At 43.2% G+C, this 15,640-nt stretch overlaps 1 protein-coding gene across 2 annotated transcripts; it reads right to left on the bottom strand.

The window, feature by feature from the left end:
- Positions 1 to 636: 636 nt before the first annotated feature.
- Positions 637 to 11,393, bottom strand: tmtc4 (transmembrane O-mannosyltransferase targeting cadherins 4). Of its 2 annotated transcripts, none has more exons than XM_041950481.1 (18): positions 10,945 to 11,393; positions 10,625 to 10,828; positions 10,336 to 10,451; positions 8,431 to 8,647; positions 6,347 to 6,434; positions 6,059 to 6,159; positions 5,667 to 5,759; positions 5,303 to 5,464; positions 4,871 to 5,073; positions 4,355 to 4,529; positions 3,818 to 3,949; positions 3,601 to 3,680; positions 3,380 to 3,487; positions 3,113 to 3,254; positions 2,786 to 2,900; positions 1,307 to 1,419; positions 1,097 to 1,166; positions 637 to 904 (listed from the first exon to the last, which is right to left on the bottom strand). In XM_041950481.1, exons 2-18 carry the CDS (start codon positions 10,784 to 10,786, stop codon positions 756 to 758), a joined length of 2,226 nt encoding a protein of 741 aa, XP_041806415.1. In that variant the 5' UTR covers positions 10,787 to 10,828; positions 10,945 to 11,393; the 3' UTR covers positions 637 to 755. The 2 variants fall into 2 exon arrangements, with proteins under 2 accessions (XP_041806415.1, XP_041806416.1); XM_041950482.1 differs by having other exon boundaries at positions 11,176 to 11,393.
- Between the last annotated feature and the right edge of the window lie 4,247 nt (positions 11,394 to 15,640).

The raw sequence follows: 15,640 nt of genomic DNA, 5'->3' as shown, positions 1-15,640 counted from the left end.
CATTAACTACAGAGGCTTCAGGGGGAGCGGGGAGGCAAAGGGGGTTTTTGAACCTCGGAGGTGCCATCCGACTCAGGAACAAAAGAGACGGGCATTAAAAAACAAACACGATAACCACCTTAGCCCACCAGTGGTCAGCACTAACCAGCTGATGCCTCTCAGGGACAGTCAGTGGGCTGCGTTGTTGCTGCTTGAATAAACACTGCATCGTGACTGTGTGCAGACTAACGCTCTTGGTCTAAGCTATGGCAGCTTTTGAGAACAGGAACATGTGGAACTGCTGAAAAAGGGCCAAATCAAATAGATTTTTACAGCAGATTCGCTGGATCCACACATCCGCGGTGCTCAGTCCAGCTGACACAACACAGGGTCAGAGATGAAAAGAGGATGCGGTTCACCAGGGATCAGTTCCACATGTCCTTCAAATGGAGCAACAAAACAGCACAGTGCACAGGACCATGTAAGCAGCAAGGGAATCCAGCACACCTGCCCCTAACGCAAATTAGATAGTAGATATTAGATAATAGTTAAAGCTACAAAATGATAACTTGCAACTGTGCAACATATTGCTTTTCCCTTTTGTTTTCCCATGTAGGAGCTTTTTTTCCATCCAAAGACAGAAACCAGAGCCTGATACACAGATCATGGTCTTTATTTCCAAATGGTACAAAGCAAGAATTAGCGAGATAAAATACTACCATGTGGAACAATGGAAAAATTTGTTTTACAGCAGGCAGGGGTCCCAGTCGGCTCCCTCAGGGTGTGTGGCGTTTAAGCTGGTCCAGTTTGCGTCGCAGCATGTTATAGTTGTCTCTGGTCCCAGGAGCCTCGGGGTCCAACTTTAGAGACAGCTCATAGTGTTTCTTTGCCAGCTCCAGCTTTCCCCAGCGATGATACAGCACAGCTGAGGGAGAACAGAAATGCTCAAGCTGAGAGGCAGCGACCATCCTAATTCTACTCATTTACTACATTCAATACAGGTCATGTAGGCTTCTGTAAAAAGCTGCAATTTATTCTTTTAGCTTCTGAGTGCCTAGAATCTCTCATCAACTCATAAAATACAGAATGTGATACAACCAACGCTGCAGTAGCTTACCTAAATTACCATGGCAACTAGCGGCATTTGGGTTGATCCGAAGAGCGTGGAGGAAGAAGCCCTCTGACTCCTGGGGACAAAAAAATAAAAACACTGAATTAGAAGTCTCCTGTATCGCTCCTGACTTGGAGGATCCTGTAAGGCATAAAATCATCAATATGCACGAAAAATAATATTCTGGTTTGAAATGTTTACGCTACGCCGGCTGACCTTGTATTTCTCTAATTTCCCCAGGACGTTAGCCAATGAAAACATGATAGTGTGGTCGTTGGGGAGGAGCTTCAGAGCCTCTCGGCCGATCAGCTCCGCTTGACCCAAGTTACCTCGGAAGACAGAACAAACAAGTATGAAAAATGTCATGACGCTCATTTCTAGTGATGCACACACACCACACACGAAACACGCTCATGGTGGCCAACATTTATGCCACTGAAAGTGTGATAACATTCACGCACAGTTAAAAACACAAACCCAGAGATACGACTGTAATAACAGCTGGTATGGAGAGAATCTGACTGCTTGCTTTATTTGTCAGCAGCGTCTAGAGCGGAGTTTTTCCCTCTCCACACATGGAGGAGCGGTTTAGTCTCCTAATTAAGGTTGAACACAAGGCCCACTGGGTTATTGATCTCTGTCACAGACCCATCTGATGTCTGGCCAAAAATGGAGAAAGCGAGAGACAGTCAGTCAGAGAGAGAGACAGACAGACAGACAGTCATGTCCTGAGTCATGGCCTGTGCCCTTCAGACACAGCTTGCCAACATGTGACTACATGTGTGACCGTGTCTGAGCGCATCTGCCTGAATCTACACTGATTCTGCCTTTTGTTTGTGTAATGATCAAAACAAAAGAGGGGGGGTTGAACATCAAAGAGAAAAGAATATTCCCAATTCCTTGCTATTTGAAAATGACACCTATTGTTCTTCTTTTCTCTCTTTTTCTGTTTGGTGGGGTAGCTGGGGAGAGGGGTAGAATTATTTCTGTCAGATTTGGGGAACAAATGCGGAGGGGGAACTCTGAGGGGGCGCTGTTCTGGCTGTGCTTGCCCATGTTTGATCAGGAACATACTGGGCCCTGATTGGACAGTTCCAGTGCCCTCCTGGGAGACTCCGCCCCCGTGGGAGCAGCTTCTGACAAAACGGCTCGAGCTTTTGGAAATCAGAGCATTCTCCACACGGCAGGGAAGAGTGCCTTCAAAACTCACAACACAAAGCTTTAATACATAAATTTCAAGCATTACTGATTCCTGCTCTTCCGGTCTAATCTTGTTGGCCATTTAGATTTCCTGCCTTTCCAAAATAACAACGCTGTGTTTCTTGGCTGTTAATGCTGGAACAAGCTGCACCCAGAACAGAGAGATCTTTGAAAGTAAAGAGACTCATAAATTTACAAAACGATAAAGCTAATTATCATTATTATTACTATCATGATAATTCTATTATCATTATTGGCATTAGATTGTATTCTATAAAGTATAATATTTCTGATGTAAATACAACCTTTAGCTGAATGACAAAAATAGTTTAGTTGTAGTCTTGTGGTCTCTCTGTATTAACAGGCCTGTCAGTCCATTCTGGAGTGATAGCAGGTTCCAGTCATAAAATGAGATTTTTTTTTTTCTAGCACCTGATTTTATGTACTGTACAGTATCTTTGTGTGTATGTGTGTGTGTGTGCATTTTGTTGATACCAGTGTTGTCCAGCAGAATGACCATGTTGTTCCAAGCCAGGCTGTGGTCAGGTTTCAGCATAGTTGCGTTCCTCCATGCGTTCAGAGCATCCACATGTTTGTTCTGGTCAGCATACTATCATGACAAGAGAGAAATTGGGTTGTGAAATGCTCCACTCCCTGAGCATGGCAAAACCAGGCCAATATAAATTTACTTTTGAATTAGGCTTAAATTTTAGGGTCCAAGTTGTAGAGGAGCACCATTCCAAAACTGACTATAAACTTTAATTCTGTGTGTTAAAGTGTACAGCCTCCCTGCTAAACAGTGTTAACACCCAGGAGTCTCACCAAGCGTCCCAGGTTGTAGTAGCAGTCTGGGTATTTTTTGCGGAAGCGGATGGCATTCCAGTAGCTCTTCTCTGCTTCCTCAAACTTCTGCAGACTGTTCTGAACTATACCCAGATTCATCCAAGCTGCAGCAAAGTCAGGCCTGCACAGATTAAAAAGAAAAAACACAAAGCAATCAGTCGGGAGATATTTGGTGGTGGAATCGGTGAAATGAAACGGTTGTTTGTGCGTGGTGAGTGGTGTATTCCTATGTGCTGGGCGACGCACTGAATAGAAACGGCTTTGGACAACAGCTGCTCTGCCTCTGTCAGTTCATTCCTCTCCTTCAGGATGTTCCCCAGGTTGTTCATGGCATGGACGTAGGTAGGATGTAGCCTGAAAGCCCCGGAGAACAGCAGTTAACACGACTCAGCCCTGTCTCACGTATACTGCCATAATTCAAATAGCAAGCAGCTGACTGGATTGCTAATGCTTGTTAGGAGCAGTACCTGACTGCCTCTCTGTAATATCCAATAGCAGCCGTCGTGTTCCCTCTGTCAGCCAGGTTCTTGCCTACATTGTAATGGACCTGAGGAAGCAGTCACCACCACATTAGACATCAGAGCGTGACTTCAGTTGCTTGGCTGCAGCTTATTTCCACATGCAGACTAACATTTCACTGATGCGTGCTGTGAAGAGGAAGTAACACGAAGCACGGGTATTTACCTTGGCGTTGAGCGGGCAGACGGACAGGGCACTGGTGAAGAGGCTTTGCTCCGACCGCCACTGGTGACTGCGGAGAGCGCAGCGAGCTACATACGCACACAGCAGCGCAAGCATGGACACACACAGCAGCTTCTGGAATGGGGAAGAAAAAACAAAGACGAAGAGGGGAAAAAGAAGACATTTAATAAACATGTACTGTAAGTCATTATAACCCTTAAACTGAAAAATAAATGATCTGTGACTCACGCCAGATATATCTATGCCACACATGGACACCACCTGCTGTTATCATCCCTTTACAGGTGAGTCATCAGTCATTTCTCCTGTCTGGCCCTGCTCTGCATCACTGAGTTACAGAATCATCAAAGCGGCATAAACAAGTGGTTAAATAAAAGAGTTTAAAACCAGGGTAGTGTGACCTGATGGCTTATTGAAACAGAAAGGTCACTGGGTTGAATCCCGGCTGGAAACTGAGGGCTCAGCAGTGTGTGGCATCCTTTACTAGGGTGTGATCGTTTAGGTATGATTTAGCCCTACCCTGCACTTGGACCAGTGGTAGCAGCAGTGTCCCAGGGAGTAGGCCAGCAGTAGGCAGTAGCCAGCAGAGGACAGGTATAGCACTCTCTCAGCAACGACGAAGCCCACCCTGAAAAAAATGTTGCAGGCCGGCAGAAAAGGGACCACTAGCAGCACCAGACCCAAGGTCAGTGTCCTGGCAGGGAGAGAAAGAGGTCACAATATGCCAAAGGATTATATACATGGGCATGGCACTCAAAAATGGCAGTCTGACACTGTACAGTGAAGAAATTTAGGCGAAGAGATGTAGGCTCAATAAACCACTCCAAAAACCATCCTAAATATAGGAAACTTTGATCCACGCACACACAGTCTATCTCAAAACCAACAGCAATTTTTAAAACTCAATCGAGACACCGTGCTCTGGTCACACCGCTGTGGATATGATGCAATTTTCATAATCAAGTGCAAGTCTGGAGCGGCCAACATGTACTTCATCTCATCTACAGCGAGTGTGAGACGGCTGCGCTCGCTTACCTCCTTCTCTGGCTGTCCTGTGAGCATAAGGCTTGGCTTATCAAGCCTATCAGGATGCACCAGAGCAGCAACAGCCACACCATCCTCCAATCAGTGGCTGACTTAATGAGAGGCACACAGCCCATGGACCAATCAAAACACAGCCACCAGGGACACAGCAGCAGCCAGGCATTCAGAGAGTAGTAGTAATTATAGTTCACTATCTGCCAATCAAAGAGGAACAGGAGGGCCGCAGAATGGGAGAGAGTTTGGAAAGATGGGGGAGAAAAAAACATTTTAAATTCAGAATCAAAGTCAGTGGTTGTTTGACAATGATGAAGATTGCTTAAAGCGAACCTAATATGGTTAATTATAATAATGCATATATCCTAATATATATTTTGAATGTTTTAAGACAATAGAGACAGTTCCAGCATATGATGGTGTACTCACTCGAAGAAATACATTTTCTGCAAAAGAGGCAGGGTTATCTACTTCAGTGAAAGCCGGTGGTCCTGTTCCCATGATCCTCCAGCGTGCATAGAGCATTGACAGTCCTCCAAGACCCATGAGAGCCAATCGTGTAAGCAATCCGGTTCGCAATATCTCACTTACCTGTCAGAAAAACATGACCACTTGTCACTGACAACTCAAAAACCATGTGTGCTAGTAACTTGCGAGCACCGTTTCATGAGCGCAATGAGCTAAACTTCATTTTGCTTTACACGGACGATGTATGTGATGTGACATTAATCGTACAAGGGAGTGCATAATTTATGACAGAAAAGAGGGGGAGGGTATACAAACTGTAACTCACATCGAGTGGATTCTTCCTAAGGAGTAGCCTCTGGCTGAGTTCATACACATTAACATTACAGATCAGGAGAACATCAAAGGCTGCATTCACACCCTGAAGGAAAATACATAGAGAAGGGAGCAGAAATGGCATTTAAAATGCATATAGGTCAGCAAAAAAAATGGATCTTTGGCTCCTATACACAGATACACAGAACATGAGACTTTTAGATTTATCATGTAAGCAAGAAGAACAAGAACAGATCACATCAATTGGTATATCTTCATACAGGGTGTACAAATGAGGATTTATTGTGTTTCACTAATGAGGCCTCCCTTAAAACATTGTTACCACTGGATGTGATGGAATCATCAACTAACAACAAAATGGCTTTACAAAAAAAGACTTTGTACCAAGACTGTGATGCCTTGTTCTTTACAAAGCATCGCTGCAGCACACAGCAAGAGGCTGACCACAACCCACTGGACAGAAAACCTGTCATCTCTGTCACTCCCTGGGAACACAAAGCCAAGACCAAGCCGGTTATGGACAGTTAAGGCTTAAAAGGTAGGTGTTCAAACAGATGCATTTAACAACAAGCAGCTCCACAATGTTTGATGCTGGCACCTTATTTAACAGCACATATGGACAGTACGGTGTTACGGTGGACATAAAGAGGAATACTCGTGTTAGGTGCCTACCTCTGTTGAAAGCTTTGCAGTAGGTGAGGAAAGAGAGCTGGAAGAACAGAGCGCACAGCAGATCTGCTCGGCCCACTATACCAGCCACCTTGTTGAGACGGAGGGGGAAAGGGGAGAAGAGAATGTAAAAAGTAAGGCAGAAAAAAACAAGTTAAGCTACCAAGTCTAAGAAACAGCATTACCATATGCATCCTTTCATAACTTATTCCATTTTGTATCAAATCACATTCTATTTTGCATGGTGCACCCCGTTCCGAATGGCTTATTAAAAGAGGGAGGAAAAATCTCTCATTATCAGCATGGCCTGTTGGTGTTTGTATTTTATACAGTGTGTGGGTACAGTACGGTTGGCATCCTGGGGTTGCCTGCTTTGATACATACAGCAGGCCTAAGCCAACAGTGTGCCTGGCTCCTACCCCCCAGGTCTCACCCAGTCCTTGACCTGTATGATTAAAGAGAATTGAGAGGGGGAATTGCTGCTTTCCAGCCAGGCTTTACAGCACACACACATATGCTGGCGGGTCAATAAGCATCCCAACACAGCTAATAGTCAGGCCATGCCACCACACGCACCTTGGCCCTGCACGCCCTGCTGAGACGGGCCCTTTGTTCTTGGCGTGGAACCACTGCATCTTTATTATTAAAGCCTCTGGACCACTATGTCAAGATGCCATGATGCGCTGCTGTAGGGCATCCGTGTTGTTAAAAAAAAGTTTAGCTGCAGCCCAAAATCACAACTAGTACAATGTCTCAAGGGGATGATACAGGCCTACAACAGCAACTGTTCCTGACCCAGCCAAAGTTCAAAGCAAAAATGGGAGCCAGCATAATTGGTGCATCACGGTATAGAAGAGAAAAACAAGCTTATCTTAATGTGTAAATGACTGTTTTTTTGCTATCATGTGTCATGAGTTTAAACACTCTGAATAATAATCATACTTCAAAAAATGATTTTGCCGTATCAAGAATCGGATGAAAAATGTCATAGTTAGTACTTTTTCCTGCATTGTGGCCAACTAGGGTCAAAGACTGTAGATGCAGTGACAGCAACTTCAAATGCATTCACTAGATCTGCCAGTTCTGTTCTTGCTTCTAACAGAAAAATCACAGAGAGCAACAAGTGCAGGCACTGACAGACTTCTGCTCACAATATTCTAAGTGTTTTTTTACACATGAAGAGAAATATGTGTCTGCTGGTAGAGAAGGTACAAAATCTCTGACTTCACAGTCTGTATGAAGTCATTTGTAAACACTTCAGGTCGGTCACTTGCAGTTGTACTGTGTCAAGAAAATGGTAGCAGCAAGAGAGGCAATGCAAGTCTGAGAAAAAGGAACATGCGAGCATATGGATGGAAAAATCTATTGTGGGGCAACAGCTGCACACTTTTGTTAGGGTCTCGTATTAGACGATGTGGTTTTGGTTTTGTCATACTTTATGCGAAGAAAGGGTTTCAATGGAGCTTCTGAGCCCGTCCAAAATTATCCAAGTTCTATCTTCGCCTGTACTTATCATTTTTCAATGAAAGGAGGAGTTTTTTCAGCACTCACAGCAGTCACGCCAAGTTTAGATTTGTCAGGTTTTTGTATCCAAAGTTTGTTTTTTGTCATCACCACTACAAACCTCTGACCTGACGTACTGTGTTAAAAAAGCATGTTGTTTTCTTTACACATATTATATTTGGTGATTAGTGTTTTAAGACTCCATTATGTCATTTTGTAGCTTGTCTGAGATGTTCTGAGCCAACTGGAGGACAGTTTTGAGGTTTGTGTCATCCACTCCTAAATCGGTGGAAATGTGAATCAGTATGCGCCACACAAATCATTATCAAAGACTCCAGCTCTATGCATGGTCATTACACTGTTTAGCACTTTGTTTCCATCACAGCATTTATACAGTATGCTATGCTTTGCTGACATTATTGTATGTAGTCAGCACAGCATCTACTGTTGTGTAGGGCACTAACAGTGTCGTACATTGTGTTGTTTTATTTAACGCTGCATGTACATGCTGTGAGAGTCAAGCTTGTACGAATTTCGATGCGCTTAATGGAAAAGAAAAATAAACTGCTGTGAACTCTACTTACACTTTCTGTGTGAACCGGGTGTGCAGCAAAGAAGAGGGCAGCAAGCAGAGAGGTCTTGGGAGCGTGGTTCAGCATCCTGCCCTTCTCATCATAGACGAGTCCCCCAATCAGTATAGCGAACACGTCAATCATTAGGGCAGATATGACAGCATGGAGGATGATGTTCAGCACATGGAAGCCAACAGGGTGCAGGCCTCCCACCAAGAGGTAGTTGAGCCTGAAAGAGGAAGATCATGGAAGATGTATGGAAAAAAAGGGAAAGTACAGAAGTGTGTGAGGGGGGTACGAGTTATTGTAAAGCCTAATGTGACAGCAGTAATAGCCTGGAGTGAATGGGAGGGACATCTCACAAGCTTGCCAAGTACATGCTGTCACGGTCTTATGCAGCACTCGACCCGGTCTCATATCTTCGCACAGAGGATGAGGAAGGGCGCATCCAAGCCGACTTATCACGGCAAGGTCACGATTAGAATCTAGGCTGTGACTCATCATCCCACGGCTCAAGTTAAAGCGAGTGTTTGCAGAAATGAGGAGAAGCTTCGGGATAATAAGGAGCCGCCGGGTCATAGGCAAGCACCAGCACAGAAGCATAATACTTACATAAAGGGAAGGTCAAACCAAGCAGCCCCAAAATGGCAGACCTGTCCATGACCCACCTGAGGCCCTGCAAACCTCCTTTCTATAGAGCGGGCGTGAGATGAAATGGGAGATCCTATTTAAGTGGAGGGGATCCTCAGCAGGTATATGTAGCATCAGATATGGCCAAATGAGACACAGTTAGGCCAAATTTGTTGCTCATGGGTCGGCCCAACAGCTGAAAAGCAAAGCTGTGTTCAAATTTTTCCTATGCAGTTAACCATCACCGTTCCATTCCAGGCGGATTTGGAGGTGGTGTTTAATTTTGGTCTGACTCAGGGACAAGCCTTTGAAATAATTCATGTAAAAATCATGCTTATTTGGAAGTCTGCAGGAGGCTCATTCAGCTTACACTAATATAGGTTGTTTAGCTGGAGTAATAATTTCCATGAACCTTTACAACAGAGGTGACAAGTGCAAAATAAACACAACCCATAGAGCCACAATAACCACATTCACGCAAAACACACCATGGTGAAATAAAACGTGATTTTCCTTTTGTACAGTATGCCATGCAGGGAGCATGGTAGTGGTCCACCAATACGGGTTTTGGCTGATGGCAATATTTAAAGAGCAGTGCAGCTGATGGCTGACATATAATGCCGATATACAACAAATAATAATAACAAATGAGACACAATTGCAGAACATAAATTAACAATTATTTTACACTAATGTTATTGTCTCTATGTACTTAAGTAGATTTGCACTGTGTCTGCAGTGCACTTATTTTAAACCAAAAAAATGTATCAAGTAAATAAATGTCCCCGGGAAATGACAACACTAAACTTTATAAAAAAAAATAACTACCTATGAATAAAAAATAAAGTTTAGTGAACTTGACAACAGCATTTATCAGTAGACAACAGCATCTCCTTGTTTCTGAGAGAGAATGAAAAATTGTAAGCTTACATAAACGATGATGGTGCACAGAGAGGCACCCAGCAGCATCTATTTGTTATTTAACACTATTGTATCTTTCAGCTGAACATAGGAAAATATTTGAACATAAAAAAGGTGCATTGTCTCTGACATGCCTGCATAAAGCATGAGCACGAGCACTGGCTGATGCACATAATCTGAATGCTAGATATTGGCACTAACACTAGTGCATGGTATATAATACAATGGTTGACAGAAACTATGTTGTGTCTTGTTAAACAATGTCAAAACCTGTCAGCCAATCAGAAACAAGTATTTTTTGTGACCATGGTATAACATCAGAGTGCGAGTTCACAGATACACCGCAGACGCTGTATGTGCCCTTACCTAAATGTAAGAACAGTGAGAGGTCGGTAGGATTTGTGACTAGAGTTGCTACTCAGGTTGCTTCCCCAGAAGTCATTGCTCCAGATGTTGTTCAGGGGTGTTGTTGGTTTCAAGTCCTGGAACATATACACACACACACAAAATCACACTGATGCCAGCACCACACATCAGTCTGTTGATGCTTTAGAGGAAATGCCATTAAATGTTTATTTTTTGCAATAGAAAAGATACAGCAATAGTTTTGCTAGTATGTATATGTGCACACCATACTATTTGAAAGAGGAAATACCTTGTTGTTGACAATTGCCTCGGAATCATCAAACACAAACTCCCCATCATAACTGTTAATGAAGCACAGGAGTGCAACCAAGGCGACAGTGACCTTGGCCTGGACTGGAGCAAGCTTGGGCAGAGGTATCTGGTGATCCCAGTAAACATCAGATAACGCCATGATGACCCGGGTCTTTGGTCATTCTGTATCATCATCTAGTCCCTTGGGGGTGGAGAGGATGAGTGCAGGCAGTGTCAGCTGTTACAAATGCTATCCAGGCTGTATATACTCAGGCTTCATAAGAAAGCACGGTCTTTATACACTAGGTAGATTCATACCTTATCTTTTGAGATACATGTTGTCAAAGGTCACCCTGTCATTTGTAAAACCCATGTTAGCTTATTTGCCAACTGGCTAACTAGCAAACGTAAACATTAATTCGCTGAAGGAAACAACGATCGTTCCTGCACACAAACGTGGTAATTAGCTATGTAGTTTTTATCAGCGAGGTGAAGTAATTAAGATACGGTATCACTGACACATGACGCCGTAACGTGAAGGGTAGCTACCTTGGAAGTTAGCAGGCTAATAAAGCGTAACTTTAGCACGTCTTGTTGGCGGGTGATATTCACATTTCTACGGCACAAACTTTGCAGACACCCGGTAGCGGCTGTTTCAGGATCACATACAAACGATTCAGAATATTTTGCCGGAAACTGTGTAGATTTTTAGTGCCATTAGACAGCCCCGGCGACCTGCAGACGGACAACTCGCGGCTGTAAACAAATATACACGTTCAGGATCCAACACTTCCTGTTCGCGTCACCGTCACGTGTCCATTTTCAGCCAATAGATGAAATGGTGTACAGAGCTCGCGCTGATGTGGAGTTAAAGGAAACCGAGTTTCATTCAAAACTTCACGTGCACACATTAGAGCATATTGTGAAAGCTCTTAAAGATTATTTAAGAGAAACATATACGACACTGTTTAGTCTTTCAAATAACTTTATTACTCTTTCAGTTAACAAAAAAAAAAAACTTCTCCCATAGGGAGACCCTAAGATGATTCAACTTAATGCATTTTCTGTATTTGGTTAATTAATTTTGTCTTTCCTCTATTGTGATTTCTGTCTTTCCTGTTTTTTTTTTAAAAAAAAGGTTGAATTGTGTAGTTTCACAATCCAACACTTTGCTTTAAAACTGATCTCTCCCTCCACCCCCTTTCTCTACCCTCCCTCTTATTTATCTACAGTAGGCCACTAATTACTTGCTCTGCCTCTGACATAATGTCCTTATCCTGTCATTGACTGTCCATTCTTGTTTTCCTTTTGCAGAACTGATGGCTCAGATCGGAGACCAGAGCAAAACACTACCAGTCAGGCTTGCCTACATTATTCCATGTAAACAACAACCACACACTCACATGCAACATTCTGACAAAGTACAGTGCATGTAATTTGTTTCCTGTTGAGGAGGATTTTATTGAAATAGTTTACAGAAGATATATCAGCACTTAATTCCCATGTTATGCATGGTTTGAAGATAATATTTCATACAATATGACACAAAGACGTCTTTTCTGAATAAAAAGAATCAAACATGCATATACATATATACTGAATATATCCCCATAAATCTGTGTAATAGTTTATCTCTATGGCATGATTAGCTATTATAGTGCAGATGAATCTAGGTTTATCTTTGCCATGTGTGGCACCATGTTATTAGGACAGCAGCTGTGGACATGTGTGCCCTTTTGGCCACAGACAAATACATTTCTTTAGCTCTGGGGTTGACTTTTTGAATCATCATATCATTATATGTATTGCATTTCACATGGCAAGCTGATCCGCAAGATAATTTTGAAACTCAGTGTCAATTTTAGAATGATCTCTTAAATAAACTGAACTGATGAACAAGCTTTTCCTTTAATGTCAGATGGTGTAACACCTTGGTATGTGTCTGCCATCTTTTAGCTTGCACTGGCATGGCCTGAACTCAAAGTGTCTTTGTCAGTGCGTGGAATAACAGCATGGTGCATATGTGTCTCAGTCACAGACGGTGCGGCTGTCGTCTCAAACACTGGTAATCTGTTGTCTGTCATAAGATATGTTAGTAGAAAGAAGTGTTAATATAAAGATGAGTGTCTGTTAGAATTAGTGGTGCTGAGGCTGCGGTGAGGCCCATGGCAGGCTTTGGGATTTTGTGCTCCACTTCACCTGTCATTGCTTAGGGAGGACAAGGAATCTCCCTAATGGCCAGAGCCAGGGGCCCAGGGCGACGAGAGGGGGGAAAGATTGTCGAGGGCACATTCTCAGACCTTTAAAATGGGTCTCAGGGTCGGTTAGAGAAGTGGACAGTTATTCAGCAAGAAAGCACACATAATTAAGGCCATGCTTCAAAACACCACCCTCCGTATCTGCACGGTCACATGTATTTTTTTATGGGTGCTAAATGTTTGAGGTTTGAAGACTACACCAGGATTGGTGCTGCTGGTGTAGTCAAATCAGTTCAGAACACTGACATAACTCGTAATTTACTCCGTTTTTACATCTGGCCTTGGTATTACAAGCTTTCAGCAGACTTTTTCCTCTCTCACCAGGAGCGTGGATACTTCGACAGAAGCATTTAGTACACCCAAAATTCCCTAATTACCACCCCATGCAAAATGCATGAAGTATGGATTTCATCTCCTGGTTCTTCACCCATGTCAGTCAGTTGGAATTCATGTTATTAGCATCACTTCCAGTGGGCAGGCGAGGGCGGGGTGGAGGAGATAATGAGGGAGGATGTCCCAGTACCACCAGTAGAAGATCCACTGGCCCAAATGCAGGGAGACAGGGCTGCCAGTGGAGACCCTGTCAGGGAGGGTCCACTGTTTTTGTGATCACGCAGAAGGTGACAGACATTGATTATGTGCAGTCTGACATAGAATCACAGCAGAAAGGAAAGGTCAGGGTCAAATGGCGTGAAAGGGAAGAAATGGCGAAGCATCACGCAAAGTCCTGAGATGAACGATGCAGCCTGCATGTGTTTTTCATCATTAGCTGTTAATCATCGCTGGCACAGTTTTTCTTTCTCTGATCACAGTGGGTGATATACAGTGATATTCTCCAAAGCCTTGTTTATTACAGAACATGTTTACTAATGACAGGCAAAGTTTATATTTGTAAAACATGCTTGGTGCTGAAATATTTTACATTTTTTAAAGATTACTTACATGGCAAAAAATAGATGTACTAGAACTGCTTTTGCACCCGGGAAAAGCTATAATCTCTAGGGCTAATGTGTGTTTATCCCCTTCAGATCTCCAACATCAAATGCGTATTTGTTCAACCCATGAAAATGAATTCTTTTATTTTTTTCCTGCCTTTTTACTAAGTAGAGTCAAACTACTTCTATAAGTAGCACAGGGTAGAGCGTGGAATGCCACGAGGCCAGGCGGATGGAACAGGAAATGGACTGAGAAACTTTGAAATATCTGGGTGTATCACGGACTCACAGTACTTTCAGAACAACATCCACAGTTACTTTGAAGAACATATTTTTCTAACTGAATGCAGATTTTCTTGAGCTTGTAATAAATGAAGAACTTCCCAAAACTGAGAACAAGTGGACCAAACAGTGATCTAATTTATTTGGAGAAGATTTAGCACCTGCATTTTGATGCATCCTCATCCTGAAGCTGTCATGTTAACTATGGCTTTTACTGGAAACTATCTCTTGCATGAAGCTCTGTTATACAATGTTGCTCAGTGTTGGAACAGCACGTGTGGCCTGCAGCACCTAAACTCTGATGTGCACCTTTTCTCCGGCAGTCTAGACTTGTATGATCCGCCTGGTACCCCGGCTGTCGTGGAAATTGCTGGGATGGCAAAACCACAAGGTCAGTCAAACACAGTCAGTCCCGGGCTGCACCATAAATACAGAGAACAGAGACAGCAAAGACCAGACATCCTTCTTTCATAGTGGTGATGGTGATGCATGTTTGCTATGAGCACAAGTCTGTACAACCCAGTGAGGAAGGTAGAAACACTTCCTTATTCTGCTTGCTAAAACCTTAGTAGCTTCTTTTTTTTTTTTTCTAGAAGCAAGAACCATTCCTTTGCTCACTATCTACAACTTTCCCCTCCATTAATGTCACTCCAAAGCGTTCTTGGAAAACATTCCTATTTTTGTCCGCATAACAGAGGTGGAACAGACATCTACAACAAAGGTGAGTGAGATATAATCGACTGTAAACCAGATACTGAGTCATCGCTTGTCACACGCCCTGTCTGAACCTCTTTAAAAGGCGCTCTTTACTCATTATTTTGATAACGCTGTAAGCCTCACCTTTCCTGATCAAAAGTTTCTTAATATCACAATCCCCAAACTTATCCTTAAAGACAGTACTGTATCGTTATACGTGTTTCTTCTCCTCTAAAGTTCTTGTAAGCGGCTATTGATGCGGTGGAGCTGAACCGTCTCCGTTTGAAATGTTCACCTCAAAGGTGCCGAATCCAAATCGCTACTCGATTGAGCTGAGCCACGGGGACTTCACGCGGAAAATCAAACGCCGTTTCAAGCACTTCATCAGGAGCTGCTGATGTTCAAGGCTCTTCTAAAGCTCCCCCTGCCAACCTGCATGTACGAACTGCTAATTCGCTCACCTTTTGTCACTCACTTACACATGCAGCCCACGAAACCCACGCACGCACACATGGAATGAGGAGAATCACACAAGATGTAGACACGTGCACAAAGCAGACTTTAAGCAAGAGACCTATTTATACCCGTCCTCCCTCTCTTACATCCCTGAACGTTCATTACTCGGTTTCTCCTCGGCTCACTCTCATTTCCTTCTGTTCAGCAGCTTGGAAAAATACAGCATGTTCTCACAGACAGTGAAAATTCATTTATATAACAAGCCCACTGAAGGATTTCAAAACACAACTTCCAGCCAAATGAAAGCTTGCAGGGTCTGGTTGAGCACATATCGGGATTTGGAGGGAATGTCATTCTGTATTTTAACAAAATATCTGGTGCTGCTCT

This window comes from Chelmon rostratus, chromosome 13, assembly GCF_017976325.1.
Source record: "Chelmon rostratus isolate fCheRos1 chromosome 13, fCheRos1.pri, whole genome shotgun sequence".
NCBI classification, from domain to species: domain Eukaryota; kingdom Metazoa; phylum Chordata; class Actinopteri; order Chaetodontiformes; family Chaetodontidae; genus Chelmon; species Chelmon rostratus.
This window is presented reverse-complemented; position numbering and strand designations above follow the sequence as displayed.

Excerpts from the sequence above, each read along its gene's own strand:
- tmtc4 (XM_041950481.1), bottom strand. The coding sequence starts at position 10,786 with ATGGCGTTATCTGATGTTTACTGGGATCACCAGATACCTCTGCCCAAG. Across the intron at positions 8,648-10,335 it reads CTCACTGTTCTTACATTTAG|GCTCAACTACCTCTTGGTGG; the intron begins GTAAGGGCACAT and ends TTCCTCTTTCAG. Across the intron at positions 5,760-6,058 it reads AACAAGGCATCACAGTCTTG|GGTGTGAATGCAGCCTTTGA; the intron begins GTACAAAGTCTT and ends ATTTTCCTTCAG.